Below are 25,159 nucleotides of genomic sequence, written 5' to 3'. Positions count from 1 at the left end.
GTTGGGGGGTCGTGGGGGGCCGCAAACTTCCCGCGTCTCCGCCCGGGCTTCACGCGGCGGAAGCTCCTGGTCCGGTGGGAAAGGGCTCTTGGGCCCCGAGCCATCGTGCCCGGCCCTGCAGGGCGTCGGGGCTGGTGGGGCTGTTGGAGTCCAGCCCGTCCTGGAGATCGGTGCCAGCAGATCGGGGTGGGGGGCAGGGGGAACAGCCCGGAGGCCCAGGGGCTTAGTGGCTAGAGACAGGCTCTGGGTTCAAGGCTGGGCTTTCCCACTTTCCAGCTGTGTGGCTCTGAGTGAGTCACTTAACCTCTCTGTGCCTCTGTTCCCTTGTGTGTAAGCTGACGTGCTTTCCTCGTGGGTGGCGGCGAGGACTGAGACGGTCCCCGGGCGGGCGCTGCACACAGTAGGTGCTGTACTCTGATCCCATCCAGCCGTCGTGAGAGGTGCTGACTTCTCCTGGGAAGGCCGTTCCCGAGGTCGCCAAGGCAGGAGCTCCATCTGCGAGCTCTCTCCTCCGAGGCGCAAAGCCTGTTGTTACACAGACCTGACGGCCACCAGGGTCCCCAGAGAGTCGCGTGCCCCGTCAAGCTCAGAGGTCAAGGAAGGCAGGAGCTTGGTTTTGCCGTCGGCCTGCAGCTGTACTCTGAGCCCCAGACGGCCCGAGGCGTGTGTGTGTGATGCCTTCCGTGGCTGCTTCTAGGACAGCACCTTCCAGGGGTCATCCCGCGGGTGGGGAGACGGGAAAGAGGCTCACACACCAGCACGCGCGAGGAGTCGAGTGTGCAGCAGGGTCGTGGGTGTGCACAGAGGAGCCTGGAGCCAACTTTGGGGGAGCTGCGTCGGGAGCGAGCGGCTGCAGGGTCCCCACCGTGTCCTGGAGCAGCACAGCCCCCTCGCCATCCCAGGGCGTCTGGTTAAAGCACAGACTCTGACTCGGCGGGTCTGGGGCAGGTCCTGAGAGCCTGCATTTCTAACAGGCTCCCAAGCTGCCGGTCTGGGGACCACTCTGGGTTTGAGGAACAGGTTTAGAGGCAGCGAGGAGGCCAGCCTGTGAGGGAAGGCAGCTGGAGAGGAGCAGCACCGCGTCCCCAAGCCCTCCTGGCGTCAGGTCCCCCCAGACAGGGCAGCGTCCCCAAGGGACGGCATCGTGGCCCCGGTGGCCTCAGGCCCTAGTGACTGCACAGCAGCGAGGGTCCCCAGGCCTGGCTCAGCCCCGCTCACACCTGGATGCCACACAGGTTCAGGAGTGGGTGCTGTCCTGGTGGAAAGGTTCAGACCACGCTCGCGACTTTCTTCCACGAAAGACAGTCCCACCAAAGCGCGATGCCCTGCCCTGGCCAGGTCGTGTCCCTGCTGTGGCCCAGCTCGCTCCGGGAGGCTGGTGATGGCCAAGAGATGGGCCCCTCCCAGCTCCGGACGGCTGACCAGGAGGTGAGCTGGGGTCTGGGCCACAGCGAGGTGAGCACGCTTGGTGGCCTGAGCTGGTGATCTCCGTCCCAAGCCGGGGGCCGCGGGCCGTGTCATGCCAGTCCACGCAGCCGGGGCCTCTTTTTCTGGATTAACTGTGAGGGAGCACAATTTGGCAAAGCACTTTCCTCAGCGCAGTGCCTGCCTGCCTTGCAGGATAAGAGGATTAGCTGCACCCTCGGGCTCCGGCACCGATATTGTGACATTGGCTGGCGGAGCTTCACTAGCCCTCCAGCACACTCTCGGAGGCAGTGCTGTGCGCCGGGCCCATGCCCGTCCTCTCTGGGCAGGGGGCTCACGAGGAGCGCCCCCAGCCAAGTCCCGGCCCTGCCTTGGTGCATCGCGGCAGGTTACCTTCCCTCTCTGAACTGCAGTTTTCGCCTGGAAAGTGGTTGTAGAAATATTGATCTGCCTTCTCCCCCGCCACGCAGCCCAGGTCTGGGGCTGACCTTTCAAGCCCAGCGAGTGGGTGGCCTCCTGACAGATGCCACCACTGTCTGCTCTCTGGAGCTGGGGACCAGGCGCCACACCCCACTGCTGCCGCCCCCTGGGGGTCCCAGGGCCGAGAGGGGGCAGACGTCTCGTCTTCACCCACCCGGCTCAGCGGGTGACGGGGAGGCTACAGGGGGGCTCCGCACTGCTCCCTGCTTCCCAGATGAAAGCGGTCTGGGACAGAGGGGCTCAGGCCCGCCCTCCTGCAGAGCCCCCCGAACCCTCCTGCCCTCCCTGCCCGTGGCCTGCTGGCCGCCCCTGCCCTGGACTCCTCCCCCCTTCCTTCCTGTGTCTCTGTCCAGGCTCAGGAAGGGGTCTCTGTGCCCCAGGCCTTGGTGCCTCACTCCCTCTGTCGGCTCCACGTCCTGCCCCCACCTGGGCCTCGGGCTGTGGACTGTGGGAAGTGCCCCCCGAGGGTCCCCTGCCATTGCCTGGTCAGTCTTCCCAGCCACCCTCCTGGGGTCGCACAGCACGGGGTGGGTGGGCACAGGTGCCCAGACCGCTGAAGGCTCGCTTCCCTCAGCCCAGCAGACGCGCGTGCACACAGAATCCTGGGAGCAGTTCTGTTGACACCAGCAGAGCCCGTGACGCAGGGCCCCCAGCTGGGGTGCGTGAGCCAGCCGTGGTCCATCCACGCACAGCTCCCTGGACGGTCTGGTGGCCACACACGCTGGAGAAGGCTGGACGGGGCAGAAACCAGGCCAGGGGCCATGGGGCAGGGGCGCGGGGGCGCGGGGAGCTTTCCAGGGTGACGGGAAGTGTCCTCTGTCTCAAAAAATTTTACTTTTACCTCTAAAGCTGACCGAAAATAGTCTCCCCTTCTAAAATAAACTACTCTTAACTCAGAAAAAAAAGAAAAAAAGCCGTCTGGCCACAGGTGCGGATGCTGTGCCGACACTGCCGTTGGTGCTGGTCTTGGTGGCGTGTCCTGCCCGCCCACCTGCGATGCCAGAGGGGGCCCAGCTGCCTATCGAACCCGCGTATCTAGACAGCTCCCCAGCTGAGCACCAGCACGGCCCAATTTCCTTTCCGAGGCTGAAGTCCATGTAAATATTGACCAAATCAGGCAGACCGGGTTTTGCACTGTATTTGGCTAGTAGTTGAAGAGCCACTCACTCCACGGCTGTTCTCCCAGGGGCTTCCTACAGGTGGGCCTTGTTTCATTTAAAATTTTAAAAAGACCCTAAAGAGCTGTGCGTAACTCAAACATTGTAAGTGTAGGGAGAAAACCAGCACATTTGGACGAATCCCCGAGCGAGCGGATCTTTCAATACAGAATCACCTCTCCCTGCCCCGTTAGTGTATGTATTACGTAAAACTGAAAAACAGGTATTTGGTCTGCTTAAGCAAGGACTGTGTCGCTGGGTCCACGGGTGCCCCTGCCCCAGCCTGGGGCTCTCGGGCTACGTGGCCGCCGCATGGCCTACTGAGGGGGTGATGGGCTTTCTTGTGGTGGGCTGGGCGGCTTCCCTGCTTCCTCCAGATGTGCATGGGTGGGGTCCCTCCGGCGTCCTCCTGCACGGCCCCGTCACAGGCACAGGGAAAGCAGCTCAGACAGGATGGGCTGCCCGGGGGGGTGGGGGGCGGGTGGGGAGCGGTCCTCACAGCCGAGCCATCCCCCCTGAGGGGTTTGCTGGCTGAGAGCTCCCAGGCCCTTTTCCCGGACTCCCTGCAGTAGCAGGTTGGACCCCAAGACGAGGTCCCACCCGAGTCACAGCTGTGACCATCTTCCGAGTCAACAAAGGCACCCAGAGCTGCCCAGAGGCCAGGTGGCGGGGGGGACCCTCGCCAGCCCCGCCACGTCCTGAGTGCCTGGCCCGAGGCCCCGCTGCAGAGCCAGGATCTGGACCAGCCGTCTGTCCCCTACCTGCCCGGTCCAGGGCTGGCCCGTCCGAGGCTGGCGGGCTCCACGGGGGCAGAGCCTCCAGGTCCCTTTCCTTCCCCCAGAGGCAAACATCAGGGACGGGAGAGGGGGCCAGGAGGCAGAGTGTGATTAATCGACATCACAACAGTGATCCTTTGGGGGGCTGGCACAGGGGCGGCAGTTGTGTCCTGCCCTGGTGAGGTGACCTTGGTCACCCTGTGCAGAAGGGGCCTGGGGACCTGCCTGGACGGGATCTGCCCTCTTGGGGGTGTCAGCAGGGGGCGAGGAGACGCAGGGGACTCAGGGCCCAGGAGCAGGAGGGAGTCTTGTGACTTGGTCTCGTGGGTGAAGGGAGGCCGAGGAGGTGGCAGGGGATGCCGCGGGCCGCGCCGGAGGGCTGAGGGGGGCCTGGCGGGCATTTGTGCAGGTGGAGGGCAGCTGGTGTGGGCGCTGGGGGCTGCTCCCCGCCCCCCGGGGCGAGCGACAACAGCCCCGCCCTCCAGCCGTCAGCCGGAACCCCACCATTCATCACATCTCCGCGTCTACGAATTGTGCTTTTCGCGGTGTATCTAAGAAATCACTGCATAACTCGAGGTCATACAGATTTTCTAGTTTGTTTTCCTCTAAAAATTTTGTAGCTTCAGGTTTTATGTTTAGATTTATAACCCACTTGTGTTAATTTTTGTACGTGGTCTGAGTTCTGGGTTCTGCACACGACACCCAGTGCCATTGTCCCCTGCCCCCTGAATTAATGACCTTTATACTTTGTCACAGATCGGTCGACCTTACACACGTGGGTCTATTTCTGGACTCCCTGTTCTGTTCCGATGGTCTGTTTGTCCGCTTTGGCACCAGCACCCCAGTCCTGGTCACAGTTGCTTTATGATACGGTTCAAAATCTGTCAACTTGGCCTCTCTTTGTCCTTCTTTTTCAGTTGTTTTGCCTATTCTAAGTCCTTTGCACTTTCATGAGAATTTTAGATTCAGGTTGTCGATTTGCAGCAAAAAGCAAGCCTGTTGGGATTTTGATTGGGTTTGCGTTGAATCTGTAGACTAATCAAAGAGAATTGATATCTTCATAATACTGAGTTTCCGGACCCATGGACACTCTGTATCTCTCCGTTTATTGAGGTCTTTTCTTAAAACTCTTAGCGAAGCTTCACAGGTTTCGGGGTGCCAGTCTGGCATTATTTGTTGATTTCATCAGAGCTTATGTAGGTGACCGTGTGTCACATTTTACTTGACATGATGCCTTCTTCCTGGTCTAAGGGAGCATCCGGGGTGATGTCAGCTGTAGGGTTTTCCAAGATGCCTTTTGTTAGGACGAGGGCGTTTCCCACTACTCCTCATGTGCTGAGTTTCTGTCAGGAGTGTATGTTGGATTCTTGTCAAATGTTCATGTCTATTAAGGCGATCGTAGTGTTTTTTCTTACTTACTTTGTTTATGTGGTGAATTACATTGACTGGTTTTCAAACGTTAAACCAACTTTTTGTTCCTGGTATAAATCTCACTCGGTCATGATGTATTATCCTTTTAGTATGTTGTTGGATTCCGTTTGCTAATTTGCTAACATTTTGTCTAGAATTTTTGCATTTTGTTCAGGAGGGGTATTTTTCTCTAGTTTTCTTGCAATGTTTTGGCATCAGCTAATGCTGGCCTCATTGAATGAATTGGAGAGTGTTCCTTCCTCTTCAGTTTTTGGGAAGAGTTTGTACATAATTGGTATTATTCCTTCCTTAAATGTTTGGTAGCATTCACCAGTGAAGCCATCTGGACCTGGAACTTTTTCTCGTGAAGGTTTTTGACTATATGTTAAAATATGTTGATGGGTATAGTACGTGCTGGTCAGACTCTCTGCTTCTTTTCCTGAGTGAGCTTTGATCAAGTTCATTGTTATAAGTTGTTCACGTGTTCCTTTTTTTGCCTTTGTGTCTTTTTTCCTTGATCTCTATTCAGATCAGTCTGAATAGAGGTTTTATTCATCTTCTCAGAGAACCATCTCATGGTTTCATTGATTTTTCTCTAGTGTTTTTCTATTTTCTATCATGGATTCCCACTTCAGACTTTCTTCTACTTACATGGGTTTCATTTTCTCTTTTCTCTTCTTTCTCTAGTTTCTTGTGGGAGCTGAGACCAGTGACTGGAGACCTTCCTTCTTTCTCTCCTGTGGGTGTTCAGTGCCATAAACCCTCCCAAGCAGCAGCATCCCACAGACGCTGGTATGTTGTGCTTTCATTTTTGTTCAAGTCAAAATCCTTCTGGTTTCCCTTTCCATTTCTCCTTTTTCCCGTGAGTTGTTTTTTTTTTTAGAAATGTGTTACTTAGTCTCTAGATGTTTGGGGATTTTTTTCAGAGATCTTGCTGTTATTAATTTCTAATTAACTCTATTGTGGTCAGAGAACACACTTTGTGTGATGTATAATTCTTTTGAACTTACTGGGACTAGTTTTATTTCCCGGCACATGGTCTATCTTGGTAAATGTCCTGTGCGCACTTGAAACTAATTTCTACCGTTTTTTTTTTTAATTAATTAATTAATTAATTTTTGGCTGCATTGGGTCTTCGTTGCTGCGCGCGGGCTTTCTCTAGTTGCGGCGAGCGGGGGCTACTCTTTGTTGTGGTGCACGGGCTTCTCACTGCGGTGGCTTCTCTTGCTGCGGAGCATGGGCTCTAGGCGTGTGGGCTTCAGTAGTTGCAGCACGCAGGCTCAGTAGTTGTGGCTTGCGGGCTCTAGAGCGCAGGCTCAGTTGTAGTGGCGCACGGGCCTAGTTGCTCCGCGGCATGTGGGATCTTCCCAGACCAGGGCTCGAACCCGTGTCCCCTGCATTGGCAGGTGGATTCTCAACCACTGCGCCACCAGGGAAGCCCACTCACTCTCCTTTTGACCAGTGTTAGAAGGATGTCTCTTGTGCCAGCCTGTTGCTTTGATCTGGTTTGTATCTTTATAAGCAAAGTGTATTTTGTGGAGCCAGCATGCAGTTGGATCTTGCTTTTTTATCCAATCTGACAATCTCTGCTTTTTCTTTTTTCTTTTCTCTTTTTTTTTTTTTCTGTCTGAACCCTATGGCATGTGGAACTTCCCTGACCAGGGATCAACCCCGAGCCCCCTGAAGTGGAAGTGCAGAGTCTTAACCACTGGACCGCCAGGGAAGTCCTGACAATCTCTGCCTTTAAATTGAGATGTTTGGCCGTTAGCATTTAATGTTATTGATGGGGTTAGGTTTAAATCAGCATCCTTCATTCCTTCATGTCTGGTGTCCGGAAAGCCCTTGTATATTTGTCTGTTTTTGGTTGTTTCGGGTGAGAGGCTAAGCTCCATCCATCTTAGCTGGAAGTAGAAAGGACAGCAGTAATAACTTAATACCATTCAGTACTCAGCCCATGTTCAATTTTCCCCAATTGTCTCAAAAGTATCTTGTTCCAGTTGGTGTGTTTGAATCCGGATCCAAATAAGATCTACACATTGCATTCAGTCGACGTGATTCCCGAGCCCTTTTTACCCAGACCAGTGTCCCACCCCTTCTTTCCATGTCATTTATTTATGGAAGAAACTGAGTCATTTGTCCAGTAGAATTTTCTGAGTTTGGGCGATTATATCTCTGTGATGCTTTTTAACATGTTCCTCTGTATTTCCTGAACCTGATAGTTATAAAGAACACTTCATAAATGTGCTGCGTGTTCGGCTGGAGCATGGGAAATTGCCAGTGTTTGACCGTTTGCCCTGCAAAGTGCCAGGTCCTGCCCCTCCAGGTCACGCTACCTGTCCCAGCCGTCAGGAAGCGCCACTTTGCGTGACCCTGAGACTGACCAGTGGATTCAGGAGGTCAGCCTGACCCTCACGGCCAGCTTCTCCGCCCTCATTTAGGAGTTGCAGATGGTGATGCTTCACCTCCGTCATGCCACGTCGGGAACCTTTCGGGTTGTCTGGGGTGGGCAGTAGGATTTGGGGGCCGTCTCCCAGGCAGTCAAGTCCAGATGTTAATTCACCGCTGGGGGACGACTGCGTGCAGCTCAGCACTGAGGTATTCCCTGGACGCGCTGGTGGAAGGCGTCCAGTGAGCAGGTGACGGCTGAACGAGCTCAGGGACAGAGGTGAAGGGGCAGTTCGGCTGGGGGACGCTGTTGGACGCCACCCTGTGCGACAGGGCACGACTTGGCACTCCCTCTCGTGGAGCCCCCCAGCCCCCACCCCTCCCAGTCCGTCCAGGCCAGGCCGTCACCCACGTTTGGATGGAACCAGCTGCGCGGGGCCCACCGAGCCCCGCTGCAGGGAAGCCCCTCACCCAGCAGGCTGGGTGGGAGGCCGCTGAGCTGTCGTGCGTTCCCGCATCCATCCGCGCGTGGAGATCAGCGCTCGCAGGGGCCCTCCGTTGGCTGCATCGTGTGCGGGTATGACACTGAGCACCGACAGAGGTGGGATGCCATTTGACTGTGGAGCCAGGTGCAGGGAGTGGGAGGTTCTGGCTGTGCTGGGTGGTCCAGGGCAGGAAGTGGCGTGCATCGCAGGCAGGAAGAAGGCGGCGAGAAGGCTGGAGCACCTGTGTGTCTGGCGGGAGGGGACCGCCACCCGAGCAGGAGGGGTGGTGGTGCATAGGTGGTTCGTGCTTCTGGGCTGTGGGCCCCTTTGAAAAACGCAAGGGAACTCTGGCTCCTTCTTAGCAAAAGCTACAAATGCAGAAGCACTCGGCCTTTGCTTCCGTTTGGGGATGTTTACTGAGCCCCGGAACACGCCCAGGCCCCCAGCTGGAGAGCCCGGATTAGACGGTGGCCGGCCTCCCTCCTGTGGGATCCGGGGCCGCGGGGGCTGCGGTGGGAGGTTCTGGCAGATGGGGCCTGGGCACAGCAGGCTTTCCTCACCTGCGGGCGGCCCCCCCGCCGCCCCCGCTTGTCCCCCAAGAAGGAGGCAGACAGCGCCGCAGTCTCCTCCAGACACGCGTCAACTCCCGGACTCTCACGGCAGCGCTACGAGGTGCGACATCGCTGTTTGGCTCCCTCTTCTGGGTCAGGAAACTGAGGCAGAGAGAGGGGCTGCGATGCCCCCGGGTCACACGGCTGGGAGGCGGAGGAGCTCATGGGCGAACCCGGGACCCAGCACCCCAGCCCACCTGCTGTCCCCTGGGCGCTGGGTCCGCGCCCAACAGTTAGCTGCCCTCACTCCACTCGGGGGCCTCACTTCGAGGACACGTGGGGCATCCGAGAGGCTGGGGGCGTCCAGAGCAGCCCCCCGCCGCGTTGTGGAGGTGCTCGGGGCACAGGCTCCTCCTGCTGCCCTGGCTTTTGTCCTGTGGACCCATCCTGGCTTTGAGTATCACTGTTAAATTGCATGTACCAATCAAAGCAAGCACTTTTACTGCCTGTGTTTTTTCCCCATTTTCTTTTCAAGAGAGCACTCTAGCACAGCATCAGGCCTGTAGTAGGTCCCCCAGTAAGAGCTGGACGGATGGAGAGATGGGCGCTTGGTGGGTGGGTGGATGGATTGAGAGGAAGGACTTCTCATGCTTCCAGCGCTGGAGACTTTCTCTGCTCTGTGGACCACAGGGCCTGAAAAGACCCCCCCGAGTCCATCTCTGTCCTTGTGGCCTCACCCCCATGCCCCATCGTTTCAGTTGCTGTCACCCATGCTCACTGTGTCCCCAGTGAGATGCTCGGACAGTGCGGGATGCTTGGCGGGTCCTGGTTCTAACAGGTGCCACTGGGCTGTCAGCCTCCCTGTGTGAGGGTGTCCTAGGGGACACACTGTTACCTGGCCCTGGGCGAGCATGCGGTCCCTATGACTGTCTGTGGTCGGTACCACTGGTGTTTCAGGCAGAGGACACGGCCCACGGGCACACAGTCTGTGACAACTGGCCAGGGTCCAGGCCTGCTGAGCCCGCGGCGACCCCCCTGGCTCACACACAGGAGTTCCAGGTCCTGAGTCAATGACGTTACCCGTCAACACTCTGATCCCTGGGCCTCAAACCCAGCAGGCCTCCTCTGAGTGTTGGGACACAGCGCCCTGCGAAGCTGGTGGCTCCTAGCTCAAACGCCTCGCGTGTCTTGGGAACGTGTTTTTTCTCCTTCCCTGTGGACACTGGCGAGTCGGCTCTGCAGTTAATGGGGCTGCCCATCCGACGGGCATGTGGGTGTTGTCTCCCTGCCGCCCCCCGCATGAGCCTGCAGGAGCCTGACCCCACATGGGATACCTGCTCCCACCCCGGGCATGGCTGCGGCCGGGGTTGCCGTGCAGGGTGGAAGCCCCCATAGCCTCAGTGTCCAGATTTTTCACCTCAAATTGGATGCCTGGGTTTTTGTTTTTTAATTAATTTATTTATTTTTGGCTGCATTGGGTTTTCGTTGCTGTGTGCGGGCTTCTCATTGCAGTGGCCTCTCTTGTTGCAGAGCACGGGCTCTAGGTGCGTGGGCTCAGTAGTTGTGGCGCGCGGGCTTCGTTGCTCCGCGGCATGTGGGATCTTCCCAGACCAGGGCTCGAACCCGTGTCCCCTGCACTGGTAGGCAGATTCTCAACCACTGCGCCACCAGGGAAGCCCCAGATGCCTGGGTTTTAATGTGGAAATTCTAAATGGTGTTGAATTGTTGGGTCAAATATTTTTTATTTATTTAATTTATTTATTTATTTTTTATTGGAGTATAGTTGCTTCACAATATTGTGTTAATTTATACTGTACAGCAAAGTGAATCAACTACACGTATACATATATCCCCTTTTTTTGGATTTCCTTCCCATTTAGGTCACCACAGAGCACTGAGTTCCCCATGCTATGCAGCAGGTTCTCACCAGTTACCTATTTTATACATTAGCATCAATAGTGTACATATGTCAATCCCAGTCTCCCAATTCATCCCACTCCTCCTTCCCCCCTTGGTGTCCATACGTTTGTTCTCTGCGTCTGTGTCTCTGTTTCTGCCCTGCAAATAAGATCATCTGTACCAGTTTCTTCAGATTCCACATATATGCATTAATATACAATATTTTTCTCTTTCTGACTTACGTCACTCTGTATGACAGTCTCTAGGTCCATCCACATCTCTACAAATGACCCAATTGCGTTCTTTTTCATGGCTGAGTAATATTCCATTGTATATATGTACCACATCTTCTTTATCCGTTCCTCTGTTGATGGACAGCTATTTTTAAATGCTGTGGGTTTGACCAAAACACCTCTGGGCTACCCCTTACGCCCTCTGAGCCCCAGGACGCGGGCCCCGGGCTGCCTGGGGGGACAGAGCCACCTCCTTTACAGGCAGACCCAGCACCATCAGTGTGGCCGAGTGGGACCCAGAGGTGATCAAGACGCAGAGGCTGCTCTTGGAATCAGGGCCCCTGGGGGAGGGGCCCTCTCCACCCGGACGAGGTGCTGGTGCTGGCATGTGGCCGTCCATCGCCCGCTGGGTCTTCCCCCCACACTGGGAGGTGGATAAGGAGTCACTGGCCCGTTTGTCGCATTTCATTGCTGACTCGGTTGAGGGAATGTACAGCTGGTGGCTGGCGGTCAGGGACTAATTCCCCCGATTTCCATCCATCCCAGCCCTCCTCCTGCCCCAACAGCCTCCTTCCTGGCCCAGATTCTGTGGGAGAGGTTTACAAAAAAAAAAAAAAAAAAAAGAATCAACATTTTGGGGAAGAGGCCTACCCGTTACAGAGGTGAGCTGGTGACCCTGCCAGGGGTGTGGGCAGGGTGGCCCAAGGTGGCAAACGCAGAACCAGCCCAGTTCACTTGGATTTCAGGGAAACAACAAATTGGAGCAACATTTGGGGCAACTTGTACTAAATTATTTGTTCTTTATATGAAATCCAGGTTTACCTGGGGGCCTGTGTTTCTCTGGCAGCCCTAGGGAGAGGGAACGTGAGTGTGGGGTAGGGCCAGGGCTTGGGCCAGGACATCTCCATTTTGGGGTCCTGGCAATCTAGAAGCCACGCCAAGTCAGGAGCGGCGACGGCAGAGTGTCTGGTCACTCTCGGCCCACGGGACGCTGACCCGCATCATCTCACAGCCCAGCCCTCGGTGGCCAGTCCCCTGTGGTCAGCTCCACTGCCTGCTTCCGGGCCCCTAATCCGATGAAGTGTGCAGCTGGGCCCCGAGGAAGGCTAGGCGGGACATTAACCTCGGACCCAGCAAGGCTCCTGGCTGCCGCTCTATTGATTGCCTTGAAATAACAACCCGTCTAAGGCTGGCCAACCGGGAAGCAGACAGCTGTTGGTGAATCGGATTCGCTGTTTCCCCCCCTCCCTCTCCCACCTTTCGTCTCTGGGTTGCTCAGAAAGTGCAGTCATGACCCCGCCGTTTCCCAGGTGAAGGAGCAGGTGTTGGGGGGCCATCTGGGAGGCCAAGGCTGGCAGAGTGGTCCCCAAAGGGCCTTTGGTGGAAAGACGCTCCACCATCCGCAGAGCAGCGGGGGGCTCAGCCCAGAGTCCGGAGGCCCCAGCGCCCGGTTCGCTCGGCTGAAGCTCGGCCCCCTCTGCTGCCCAGGGCTCTGGGCTGGGGTGCCGCCGGTCACGGCCCCCTTGGATATGGGGGAGAGACCCCTCCTTCAGGGGCCGGACCCGGCGTGTTGGGAGCAGAAGAGTCTGCCCGGGTAGGTGACGTGGGTGGCCGTTCTCATCTGTCCCTAGAGCTCAGATTCTACAGGGATTGGATGTTTAAAAAGCAGCTTTACTGAGCTAGAGTGTGTATACAATAAAGTGCACACATTCTAATGTAGTTTGAGTCTTGACAAATGTATACGCCTGTGTCACCACCGCCCTGATCAAGAGGGAGCCCTTCCTTCCCCAGACGTCCTCTCCCGCCCCTTCCTAGTCAGTTCCCAGCCCAGCCACCGCTGCTCTGACTCATCGCCGTGGGTGGGCTCTGCCCTCCAGGCCTTTGCGAGGATGGAGACGACTCTTGCTCAGCATGAAGCCGATGACAGCCGTCCTCTGGATGGACCACACTTCGTCCACGTGCCCCGTTCGGTGGGTGGCCGGTTCGGGGTGGGGGGAGAGCGCGGAACATGCCTGCACCGACAAACGCGGCAGCTCTGGGTCTGGCCCCCGGGGCTTGTGCTCCTGCACCGGGCCTGCAGGAGGGGTGAGGACGTGGCACTACGTGGTTTCCCACCGATTTCAGTGTCCTTTTGAAAGCGTTAGCGCGTCAGCTGGGAGGAAAACTCAACGGCCGTTAAAGCTGCATCTTGAAATCCCATACCAGGAACAAGGTTTTGTGACAAAGACAGCATGTTTGAAGGACAACTGGGCCCCTGCAGATAGAAGGGACACTGGGCCCGGAATCTCAGGGTCACTCGGGTGCTCCTCTTTGTGGCTGAGTGACCCCCCCCACCCCAGTCACTTCTGAGGGGCCCCGTCTTCCCGATGTGTAAACGGACCTCACCCCACCCACCCCAGGCTTGTTTCTTTTTTTTTTTTTCTTAACACCTTTATTGGAGTATAATTGCTTTACAACAGTGTGTTAGTTTCTTTTTTTTTTTTTTATAAATTTATTTATTTATTTATGTTTGGCTGCGTTGGGTCTTCGCTGCTGCGCGCGGACTTTCTCTAGTTGCGGCGAGCAGGGGCTACTCTTCATTGCGGTGCGCGGGCTTCTCATTGCAGTGACTTCTCTTGTCGCGGAGCGTGGGCTGTAGGCGCGCGGGCTTCAGTAGTTGTGGCTCGCAGGCTCTAGAGCGCAGGCTCAGTAGTTGTGGAGTACGGGCTTAGCTGCTCCGCGGCATGTGGGATCTTCCCGGACCAGGGCTCGAACCCGTGTCCCCTGCATTGGCAGGTGGATTCTCAACCACTGCGCCACCAGGGAAGTCCCGGTGTGTTAGTTTCTGCTGTATAACAAAGTGAATCAGCTATTCAGTTTTTCACCATTGAGAACGATGTTGGCTGTGGGTTGGTCATATATGGCCTTTATTATGTTGAGGTAGGTTCCCTCTATGCCTACTTTCTGGAGGGTGTTGAATTTTGTCGAAAGCTTTTTCTGCATCTATTGAGATGATCGTACGGTTTTTCTCCTTCAATCTGTTAATATGGTTTATCACATTGGTTGATTTGCGTATATTGAAGAATCCTTCCATCCCTGGGATAAACCCCACTTGATCCTGGTGTATGATCCTTTCAATGTGCTGCTGGATTCTGTCTGCTAGTATTTTGTTGAGGATTTTTGCATCCATGTTCATCAGTGCTATCGGCCCAGGCTTGTTTTGAGTGTTAAGTGAGCGCAGGTAAAAGCACTTAAATCGTCAGGTGCTGAATCGACGGTTGTGATTTTTATTGTTGGCGTTGACACCCCACGCTTATTGGGACGTCAGCGCCCCTCCCAGCTCACTCTGCCTGGACGTCCCGTCCACCCTTGTGGCTTGAGTCTCGGGTCAATGTGTGAAAGCAGGCTGCTTCCTCTGGCCAAGGACACTTGCGTCCACTTTTCCGACGGACCGTCACCCTGCAAGGACCTCCCTTCACCCCTCGGTGGGTCCCCCTTGGTCCAGCTGCTTTGGAGGGGACTGTCCCCCAGGGGCCCCAGAAGGAAACGTGTGCAGGTTCCTGTCCCGAAGGCCGACCACCCAGACGCCCTCCCGACTTAGAGCAAGTTGGCCCGGCTGGCTTTCGTGCCACAGGGACAGGCAGGCAGCCGTGGAGACGGCCGAGGCGGGAAGGGAGCTGAGGAGCCCGCCCTCGCTCCACTGCTAGCTGCTGAGGGTTGAGATTTCAGGCGGGACGAGTTCGAAAAAATACAGTGAGGCTTCTGTGGCTAAAAATTAAAAGCTTGAAAGTCTGTTCTTGGCGGCGCACTGGGGGGTGGGGCTGAGGGCCCAGGGCCCGGTGGGAGCGCCCCGCGGATGGTGGCGCTGGGCCACGTCCGCAGGCTCCCTGCCCTCCGCGGTCCCGTGTCATGCAGTGGGCGACCCGAGTGTGTGCCGGGCCGTGGGCAGAGGAAGCCAGGGCGGCAGCGGGCCGCGCGGGCTCAGGGCCGCCCCCACCCCCGTGTTTGTCGTGTTTGCCGGGAGAGGCTGCTTCCGGGAGCACCTTGTGGCCCGTCCGTACAGGACTCGCAGGGTGGACGCCCCACGGGGCTGGGCTGAGACCCCCGGCTGCCAGCCGCATCCCCCCATCCTCCCTCCTCCTGACCCCTCCACCCTGCTCCCGCGCTGCACCGTGACCCTCCGCGCAGGCCTCACGCGCAGGCTGCTTCTCTTTCCGCTGCGCAGGTCGCGAGATGGGAACATAAGACCCGAAAGCTGAGCAGGGCCTTCGGGTCCCCCCACCTGGCCTGCTACACCCTGGGCGGCGCCATCCTGCTCCTGAACGTCCTGCGCTCCCACTGGTAAGGCCCCCCGCCCCCCCCACCCCGGGCGCCTGCGGGAGGGGCAGCCTGACCGCATGGAACCCCGTCCCCTCCACGAGACTCCCAGCAGCCCGGGAAGGTTCGTGCGGGGGTCAGGCAGCACCCGGGACGTGGAAGGAAAACGGGAGCCCCGAGCTGTTGGGGTGCGGGGGGCGCAAACGGATGACTGGACCAGGGAGCGAACGGATGGACTGTTGGCTTTCACTGTGCAGGGGCTGCTCTGAGCTGGGCTCACCTCGCCCGCCCGGCTCTGCTGGCTGAGAGGCGCCCGCACGGAGGGCGGGGAGCGGGGAGGACAGCCCGGCCGGCTCTGTGTCGGCTCCTGAAACCCTCCCTCGGGGTTGGATGCTGGTGCGTTTGTGCTGCACTCTGGCCTTCTTCCCCCAGTTACTCTCTGGAAACTCAGCCTGCGGGGGGAGGAGACCCAAACGGCCCCACCTGGGCTGCCAGCCCAGGTGCTACCCTTCAGCTCGATTGATTTTTTTTTCCTGTTTTCTTCCCTAACGAGCCTTTGCAGACACTCTGGCCCTTCTGAATGAGTGAATGAATGAATGAATGAGTGAGCGAATGCGTGAGTGCCTGAGTGGGCACATTCCATCCCCGACGGCCCCTTTCTTCCTGGCTATCTCCGAGGAGGCATTTAAAGCTCCTGAAACATCAGTCTCTTCAGGATACAGGACCTGCTGCCTTTTTCCCTAAAATGATGTGTTGTTTCCAGTTCTAGACTTCTGCATTCTTGGCTTCCTGAGTCTGAGATGTAAAGAGAAAACCCCAGTCGGTCTCTCCTCAGCCTGGTATCTGCTGGCCCAGAACCCTGGGCCAGCCCCAGCTGCTGTTTCTGTGGGGTGGAGGCTGACGGTCCATCCCGCCCTGCAGGTGGGCTGCGCCCAGGTGGGCAGCCAGGCGGGGGCCGGGGGAGCAGAGGGGTGGAGGGTGAGGCGATGGAGAGCCCGGCCGGCCCAAGGGCTGAAGGGGGCCTCCCTGGGGCCCCGACCCAAGCCCAGCCTTTGCCAGCGCTCGGCAGAGGCAGGCGGCTTTAGACAAGCCCCTCTCCCTGTCCGTCCCGCTTCTGTACCCCGAGGGCCGACGGCCCTTTCCTGTCCCTCCTGTTTCTTCTTGTGTCCTGGGCCCTTAGGAGGCCTGGGAGGAAGTGACCCCAGGTCCAGCGCCCTCTCCCACCGTCCAGGCCCCTGTGTCAGTGCCGGCCAGGCCTGGTGTCTGGCTGAACTGGCCACCCAGGGAATTTGGGGGGAGAGAAAGGACGCCCCCCCCCCTGCCCCCCACAGGCCTGTTTCCTCTTCTCCCCTCTCGGGTCCTCCTCCCGTTTGCCCCCTGCTGACAGGTCTGGGTGGTCTGGCTGGGGCTCTGCGGAGGGGCTTTGTGGGAGTCCCGTCCCCTTCCCTAGCACCCTTCACCTGTCGCTTTATGTGGTTCCTGCAGGTGGGTTTTCTGTGTGTGTGTGTGTGTGTGTGTGTGTGTGTGTGTGTGTGTGGTAAAACACACATTACTAAAATTGACCGTTTCAGCCATCTTAAGGTATAGTTTTGTGACGCTCAGGACCTCACCACGTGAATGGGTGTCGGTCAGTCACGGGCTGAGGCGCAGCGGGCAGGAGCCGGGCAGTGCTGGGGGCAGCAAGCCTCCCCCCACACCTGTGTGCTCGTTGCCTGAGGGCGGGTCCCTGCGTGTGGACCGGCGCATCGGCGGGGTGTCAGCACGGGTGGCTCTGTCCCTGTGGCCATCTGGGTGCCAGCCGTTGCTGCACCAGAGTCCAGCAGCTCCTGCTCAAGGACACGGTCAGGACAGGCCTGATGGCCGAGTGGCCGCACGAAGGAGCAGTGGACGGGGCAGACAGACGGGGACAGCTCACGGCAGAGCAGGCCGGGCAGCCGGTGCAGGGGGAGCACATAGAGATCGGGTGGGGCCTCCCCCAGGCTCATGGGCAGGGGACAGGACTCAGCTCCTGTGGCTGCAGGACCGAGGCCCTCACCCTAGAGTCTGTGCCCTCCCCACAACAGGGCGGGCGCCTTCTTCCAGGCCAGCGGGAGAGTCTCTCTGACCTCCAGAGCCTCTTTGAAAGGGCCCCAGGGTAACCTCCTTTTGGGTGAAATGCCCTGACCTCGCACCACCAGGTACTGGCCCCCCCGGCGTTCACGGCCCACCCTCCAGGGGAGGGGTTGTGGGGTTATGCAGAGCAGGGTGAGCCTGGCTATCAGCCTGGGCTCCTCCCCCTTCCTGTCCCCAACCGGGCGGATGTGTAAGACCGACAGGCCCTCTCTTGGCTGTGATGGGTTTGGGGAACACTTTGGAAAGGTGATGTGTTGATCAAATGTACAGAATCAGTACAGCATCGGAGCCCTAAATTCCACGTGATTTTTCACAGGTGGAAAATGTTACCCAGGTGAACATTTTTTTTGTTTTTGTGGTTATACGCTTATTTTAATGTGTATTAGAAAAAACAAGTGAGCCTGTCAGATGCTACTTTCGTGGACAGTTTTGCTTGGTGTGGGTTGAAGAACGGGGAGCTTAGTGCCCCGAGCCCGAGACAGTGTCGTGGCCGCGTCCCCGAGCGGCCGGAGTTCCCAGGGCTTATCGGCCGCGGATAGAAAGGGGCGCCGAGCGGGACACCCCTCCCCACCTCCACCCATGTTCCAGGGTTTCTGGGGAGCAGAATGCAGACAGCTTTGTCACATTGGTGACCGAAAGCTCAGTCCAGGTTTTAAAAGCAGAACTAGAGACAAATGGATGAGCCTCTCCATTCGCACCCCCAGCGCAGAAAACCCCAAAAGAAACTGCGTCTCCTCCGTGGGATCGCAGCTCTGGCCCCGCCCAGCGTGCCTGTCCTGCTTCATCTCATGGTGTCACCCTCAGCTCACTCCCCTGTCCCTCCAGCTGTCCCTGAGCTCTGTGGGCAGAGCCCAGCGGGTCACATACCTTCCAGTGTCACCATCACAGGGGTGAAAACTGAGCCTGGGGCACCCAGGTCTGTCTGAACCCAGTGCCACTTTTCTGCCCGAGCCCACGTCTCTTCCATCGGGTCGCCATGCGGTGCCCCTCACTAGAACTTGGGGCCGTGGGAGCACCAGGCCGCGGGCGGCCTAGCGATGGCCAGAGGGGGCCCGGCATGCCTCGCTGCCCTAGGTTTGGGGGTCGGGGGTCAGCCCGGGCGGGGGCTGAGCGGCAGCGGGTCATCCGCGTGGAGGCCTGAGCCCCCCCGCCCCAACTCACGCTCACGCACACTCTCTCTGCCGCGTGGTCCCTAACGCTCTGGTGGCCAAGGAGCCAGGGGCCTGCAGGTGGGCTCTGCCCTGGCCAGGGCCCACTTGCTGCCCACACCTGGCTCCTCCCCCTCCACCACCTGCAGACAGGAGAGGTGGGAGGGGGCGGAGGCTGCTGGTCTCTCAGAGCCAGGGGGAGGGGGTGGGGCATGGGCACGGCCACCTAGCACAACACCGGGTGTGCGTGGCCCTGAGCCAATCCCCACGGCTCCGCCTGGAGCTGCAGGGTGACCCTGAGCCCAGGCAGCAGGAGGGGTGGGTGGAGAGCAGGGGGTGTGGGCAGCTTGACCGGTGGCCAGGTGTGCCCTGACACACGTGTGCCACTGTTTGACAGGTCACCATGCAGGCCTCTGCCCACGGCATCCTGTTTGCTGTTCAAACAGACGCTTCTCCCTCCCTCCCTGCCCCCCTTCTTCCCTTGCGGGGAGGGGAGGCGAGGGGAGGGGGCTGCTTTTCCTCTGGCTGCTGAACATGTACCGTGACCCCTTCTGCCTGGCGTGGGCTGGGGCCAGGGAGATGCTCGGGGCAGGAGGCGCCGCTGTTCTCCACGGGCTGAACGTAGTTCGGGCGGCCCCCCTGCAGCCCACTTCACTCACTTTCGGCACCCGCCTTGCCCCGAGTTCGACACCCCTGGCCCAGCTACTCTGGGGGCCCCAGGGGGCGGGGGCGGGAAGGGCAGGGTGGTCCCTCTGCACAGCAGTGACCTGTCTCTCCCGTCCCCTGCCCCGCAGCTTCACGCAGGCCATGCTGAGCCAGCCCAGGATGCAGAGCCTGGACAACCCCTTGGCCTACCGCGTGGGCCTGGCACTCCTGGGAGTGGGCGGCGTGTTTGTCCTTTCCAGTTTCCTGGCTCTGGGCTTCACCGGGACCTTCCTAGGTAAGACCCCCAGGGCGGGGGGCCAGGGCCCTGCTACCACCAGCTCCAGGCCGCCTTTGCTCCTCCAGGCCTTGGTCTGCCCTGCTCGGCTTGGGAGGCCGGGCTCTCAAACCCCATCCAGCTGCTTGGCCGCCAGGAAGGGCGGGATTTCTGTTTGCTGTGTGCGGGCTGCGAGCCGGAGCTGGCGACAGATGGGGGGCGCTGCGCCTTCTGCTTTCCCCACTACCTGCGGCTCCGGTGCTTTGGGGCTGGGAGCCCAGTGCTGGCCTGGCTGGATGTCCTCCTTGACGTCAATTCCCAGCAGCTTGGAAGCTCGGGAAGGGGAGCAGCCCGGGGGCGGGGTGGGGGCTGCAGGGGCCAGGGCAGCCCCGGGACTGGGGGGGGAGGGGGCCACTGCCACAGAGAGCGCCCTCCGGGCACACGGGGCACAGGGAGGTGACCCGGCTCTGACGGCCTGGGTCAGGGGCTCCTGGGTCCTCCTCCCCTCGTCCCAGCCAGCTGTGGAGTCTTGGCCTCCATTCCCTGCAGTGCCTGGGGCGGCCTGGGGCTCTGCGGGCTGCAGCAGGGGTCCCACAGAAGACCCTCGGAAGGCAAATGAGAGTTGTCGTCCTCTGGGGACCAGCACTCGGGCGAGGACCCGGCAGCAGCTGGAGGGAGCCCGGTGCTAGAAGAGGGTGTGCAGGTGCAGGCGGAACCCGGGAGGGGTGGGGCGCAGGGCCGTGGGCGGGAGGGCAGGGTGGCTGGTGTGCAAGGGCCAGTGGGGCCAGTGTGGAAGGCCAGCCGGGGGCCACGTCACACGTGTCCCGAGAGCCATGCAGGGGACTGAGGTGTCACTCCTGGGGAGGAGGGGGCCACAGGCGTGGTCTCCCAGCAACGAGGAGGCGACCGGTGGGGCCGAGACGGGTTGGGGGGCAGGGAGGAGGCAGGGACCACGGTGTGGGCCTCAGGGAGGGGGAGGGAAGGGTGGTGCTGTTGGCTCAGGTCAGGAGAGCAGGGGTGAGCAGCCCCACAGCAGAGGGCGGCGGGCGGGGCAGCGGAGGGTCTGGAGGGGGGAGGGGGAAGGGCCCAGATACCAGCCGCCGCCGCGGAGAAATGGTCTGGAAACTCAAGGGGCCCACAGGCTCAGGGATGTAGGGCACGGCGGCCGCTTCCCTCCCGTGAGTCACCCCAAAGCTGGTCTCTGTGCCCCCGGGAAGAAAGGTTCCCGCGGCTCCCCGGCCCCAAGCCCTCTGTCCCCAGACAGCGATGACGCCGCTGCCACTCCTCCTGCCCTACTTGTGCCTGGAGCTCAAGGGACGTCAGGGAGAGGGGGCCTTAGTGAGCAATGCTGCGCCCTGGGGGCGATGCCCTGGCCGGGCTGCGCTGGACACTGTGCCTGTCTCATGCCTCTAGGGGAGGCTTCTCGGGGCGGCCACACGCTCCCCTGTGAGCGGCTCCGGGACGGCTGGTGGGGCCCGGGGTGGGGGGCAGCCCAGCGGGGGGAGGAGGGAGGAGATGGAGGCAGAGACGGTGAATAGCAGGCAGGCCTGCCTTGGACGGTGTGGCGGGAAGGGTCTACAGGAGGGGATGTGAGCTGAGGGAGATGGCAGAGCAGGAGAGGTGTGCAGAGAGCGGGGAATAGGCACCCCAAGCGGGGGGAACGGCATGTGCAAAGGCACAGAGGCAGGAGCAGGCGGGCGTGGGGACTCAGTCAGTGCCTCGCCCCTGGGGACCCCAGGCCCCTCCGCCTGGCATGGGGTGGCCAGGGTGTGACCCCCCTGTCCTGCCTACCCTGTGCACAGGCGACTACTTCGGGATCCTGAAGGCGGCCAGAGTGACCACATTCCCGTTCAGCATCCTGGACAACCCCATGTACTGGGGCAGCACAGCCAACTACCTGGGCTGGGCCATCATGTAAGTCCCGGGCTCCCTCTGTGCCGCCTGGGCGATGGGTCAGCTCTCGTGCCACCGTGGAGTCCAGGGCACTGGTCAGGGTCCCCTTCCTAGAACAGGGGTCGGCAAACTCCCTATTACAAGAGTGGGAGGTCCCTGGGCTGCAGGCAGGTGAAGGAATGGCCGTGGCTGGGGGCCCCACTGCCTTGTTCACGGACACCGAAATTAGAATTTCACGTAATTTTCACGAGTCACAAAATATTCTTTTGATTTTTTAAAACAATTAAAATTGTAAAAGCTGTTCTTGGCCTGGGGCCTGCAGGCTGCTGACTCGGTGCTAGCACGTTTGGGCTGGGAGGCTCCCTGCCCACGGCCAGGCTGCAGGGATCCGCGCCCTGCGGATGAGGCCCCGTGCCGACCGCCGTCTGCATCGCCGGCTGTGGGTACCAGCAAGCGACCCGCCGTCAAGGAGGCTGGCACAGGGCATCACGCCGCTTGCCCCCCAGAGCAGCTCCCGTTTGTCCATTTTCTGGATGAGGACTTCTTCCATAGAAAGTTTTTTTTTTGTAGAAAGTGTTCTGCTTTTATTGAACGCTTGAAAACCACTTACCTAGAAGGTTATCAGTGCTCCCAGAGACCGGAAGAGCGACAGGACCCAAAGGAATGAATCTCAATGGTGGAAGGTCTGGAGTGAGACGTCCCCTCCCAGCCCCACCTTCAGGGGTGGCCTGGGATCCAATCACTGGGCTTTGAGTGACGAGGAGCTAGGGGGACATCTGTGGGTCTGCGGGACACCCCCCAACCCCAGCTCATTAGAGACAAGCCATTACCCGGGGCGCCAGACGCTGACCCAGCAGGGCTGCCCCAGGCCTTCCGCAGCCCATCTGTCCCCACCTGCGGCCCCACGGATGGGCCTTCCCGGTACCCAAGCAACCAGGTGTGTGGGAGCCCCAGAGGGCCCAGAGCAGCCGGATTCTGGGGCACCAGGAACCGGGCCTGTCAGCCCGAGTGAGACGCCCCCTGCCTAGTATGCACAGCCGGGTCCCTGGGACCAACCCCACCACCGCCCCAGGCTCGGGGCCAGGCCTGGGCTCTGGCATGTGGGTCACTGTGGATGATCATCTCCACATAGGTTGTTAGGTGCGACAGGTCTTTGAAGGTGGGAAAGTTCACGCAGACAGAATGGAGAAGGGCCTGTGTCGGGGTTGACCAGGCGCCGGCTGCCCCCACCCTCGCCTCCGTCGAGCCTAGTTAACTCGGCTTCCCAGGCAGGGGCCGCCAGCCTTAGGGATACTGTGGCCACAGAGCCCTGGCCCTGAGGTCCCCTGGGTGGGGGGTTCCAGCCTGCCCCTCCCCAGCTCCTGGGCTGCCTGGCTGTGCGGGGGAAGCCCTGCCCACTCCAGGAAACAGCACCAGGGCCAGTGAGCAGAGCCTCAGGAGGGCAGATCTCATTTCAGCCCCAAAGCATCTGTGGCCTTGGCATCTCCACGTGGCAGTGCCGAGGGCCAAGTGGCCCAGTCCGCTCTCAAGCTTGATTTGAAGGGAGCCCATGGAACGGGAGTTGGCAGTTTCATAGGGGACACTTAACCTTCACTGTTGCTGGAGCCCCCAGATGGACAGTGTGAGGTCCCAGCGGGAGGGGAGTGGGCAGAGCAGAGGGTCCCCAAAGGGTATTCGTGTGTCTTCGAGCCCCTCTGCCTCGGGGCCCCTGGCCTGGGGCTCACGTTCCCTTCTGGCTCCTGGGCTCCACCAGCCAGCTCCCCTCCCTCGCTCCTCCCCGACTGTCTATGCAGGGGCTCAGCCCCCACAGCAGTCACCAGCAGAGAGCCCGTGAAGGGGCCCAACGGACGCTCCGCCTGGCTTTGGCGGCCCTGGACCCATTTCTAGAAAACAGCCTGAGAACATCGCCTCTGGTGGGCAGGGAGAGCGTTTTTGGCCCCAGGACAGCCTCCTGGGCAGAAGAGGACACGCTGACCACCCAAGTGATTTGGGGAGGCCAGCCATTCCTTCCTCCCCACGTCACTGTTCTGAGCTCCTGGCTGGGGCTGGAGGGCTGAGGACAGGGTGCCGGGCCTGGACGGGCAGTGGCGAGCTAGTCCCCGGGTCAGGGCCCAGACGGTGGAACCCCGGTCCGAGAGAAGGCTGGACCCGGGCCTGCCCCTGACCCGCGTTTCCCCGCAGGCACGCCAGCCCCGCCGGCCTGCTGCTGACCACGGTGGTGGCGCTCATCTACACGGTCGCCATCCTGTATGAGGAGTGAGTAGGCGCCGTCTCGGGCCGGGGCTGCCGTGTACCGTCCGCGTGACCTGCACCAGCCCTGCCTCTCCCTCCAAGGCCTTTCCTGGGGCCTGGGCAGCTGGCCACGCCGAGTCACCGTCAGGGTGGCCGGCGAGCAGCTGAGAGAGGGCACAGGGCGGCCCGGGTGCCGGGCAGGTGGTGCTGGACCCTCCTGCTCCCACACGGACCCCTCAGCCCGTCCACGCCGGGTGGGGGGCCTGGGTGGCAGCGTCAACCTCGACTCCAGCTGAGCGAGCCTCTCTCCCACCCCCGCAGGCCCTTCACCGCTGAGATCTACCGGCAGAAAGCCTCCCAGGTCCACAAGAGGAGCTGACGGCCCGTGGCCACTCCGTGAGGGTCCCCACCTCGGTCTTGCCCCGAGCACACGCCTCTTGAGGGGAGGGGGAGAGCGGTGCCCGGCCTGGGCCATCCAGTGCCTTGGAAACGTGGCTTGGGGGCCTGGAAGGCGCCGTGTGGCCCCAGAGCCCCCTGCCCTGCCACCCACCACGTCCTGACCAATAAAGGCGCCTGACCCCAACCCCCACCTTGGTCTCTGTCTGTCCAGGCCGGGGAGGGGCAGGCTGGGGTCTGGGAGGGGGTCGGTGAGCCAGGAGGGGCGCCGCCATCCACGCCGAATGGGGGGGACTGCCCAGGCCTTTGGGCCTCCTGTGCCACCAGCCTCGCCCCACTTCTGCCCCTTGTGGGGGGCCGGCGGGCCCTGGGTGGGAAGCACTGGGCCCTCCCCCACCCCCCCTGCCGAAGCCGGTATCTCTGGTTACTGACATTTCTCTCCTAATCCCTCGTGGACCTCGCGTGGCCACAAGGAGCAGCTGTGGGGCCATCCGGGGCCGGTTGCCGGGCCTGACCGCAGAGCCACGGGGACGGGGCAGGACCCGCATTTGGGCCCGGCCTCCCCTGCACAGCCCCCAGCCCTCCAAGGGCACAGAACTCGCCTTTCCTCCCTTCAGGATGGCAGACAGGTGTGCTCTATCTGTGCACCTGGCCCTGCGCCTTGCGTTCTCACCTGTGAAGTGGCTGCCATAGCCGTGCCCGCCCTGGGCACCGGAGCTGCTGGGCCCCCACCCCGCCATGGAGCGCCTCAAGGGTGCCCTTTGGTGCCTGGGTTCCAGAGGTCTCCGGGCTCCAGGGGCCACAGGAGGCACGGAGGCTGATCTTACCCAACGCCTCTGCTCACATACCTCCAGGGACAGGAAGCTCACCCCTCCGCGGGCACCTCTGCACACACATCCTCCGCAGCCTTCGAGGACGCGCTGGCCCCCATGGCCTAAGCCGTCCCTCTGTCAGGGCAAGACCAAGCACCGGGCTTCTGACCCGCGGGTCACGCCGCCGTGAGGGGTGGGCCCGGACTGGGGAGGGTCGGCTGTGATGGGAGCAGCCCACAGCTGAGGAGGGAACTGCCGAGGAAGCGAGGTCAGAGGGGAAACCCAGCTCCGTTTAGCCCTGTCCTCTTCGTCAGGTGTGGCTGTGGGCCGGGGTGACACAGGACCCTCTGGGCGAGGAGCTGCTGGGGGTGGGCTCGGGCGGCAGGCTGGCGCTCAGCACAAGCATCCATCCACACGCCCCCTGACGGGGCCTGCCCGGCACTCCTCAAACACGGCTTTCAAGAACCTTCTAAACAACTCTGTGCCAACAGACCAGGCTGTGGTGGACACTTCCTGCCTTGGGGTCCAGCTGTCCAACCCCAGCCCACCC

General features: G+C 60.3%; 1 protein-coding gene across 1 annotated transcript in view; it reads left to right on the top strand.

Moving 5' to 3' along the window:
* PEMT (phosphatidylethanolamine N-methyltransferase) overlaps positions 1 to 23,984 on the top strand; it is a 46,295-nt gene extending 22,311 nt beyond the window's left edge. Inside the window, exons 3-7 of the mRNA XM_061175575.1 lie at positions 15,006 to 15,121; positions 19,152 to 19,297; positions 21,079 to 21,190; positions 23,351 to 23,425; positions 23,723 to 23,984. Coding sequence (XP_061031558.1) covers positions 15,006 to 15,121; positions 19,152 to 19,297; positions 21,079 to 21,190; positions 23,351 to 23,425; positions 23,723 to 23,780 — 507 coding nt within the window. The 3' untranslated portion in view covers positions 23,781 to 23,984. The remainder of the gene's footprint in view (positions 1 to 15,005; positions 15,122 to 19,151; positions 19,298 to 21,078; positions 21,191 to 23,350; positions 23,426 to 23,722) is intronic.
* Positions 23,985 to 25,159: the final 1,175 nt, after the last annotated feature.

This window comes from Eubalaena glacialis, chromosome 19, assembly GCF_028564815.1.
Source record: "Eubalaena glacialis isolate mEubGla1 chromosome 19, mEubGla1.1.hap2.+ XY, whole genome shotgun sequence".
NCBI classification, from domain to species: Eukaryota; Metazoa; Chordata; class Mammalia; order Artiodactyla; family Balaenidae; genus Eubalaena; species Eubalaena glacialis.
The sequence above is the reverse complement of the archived record's forward strand: the minus strand, read 5'-3'. Positions and strand labels throughout refer to the sequence as shown.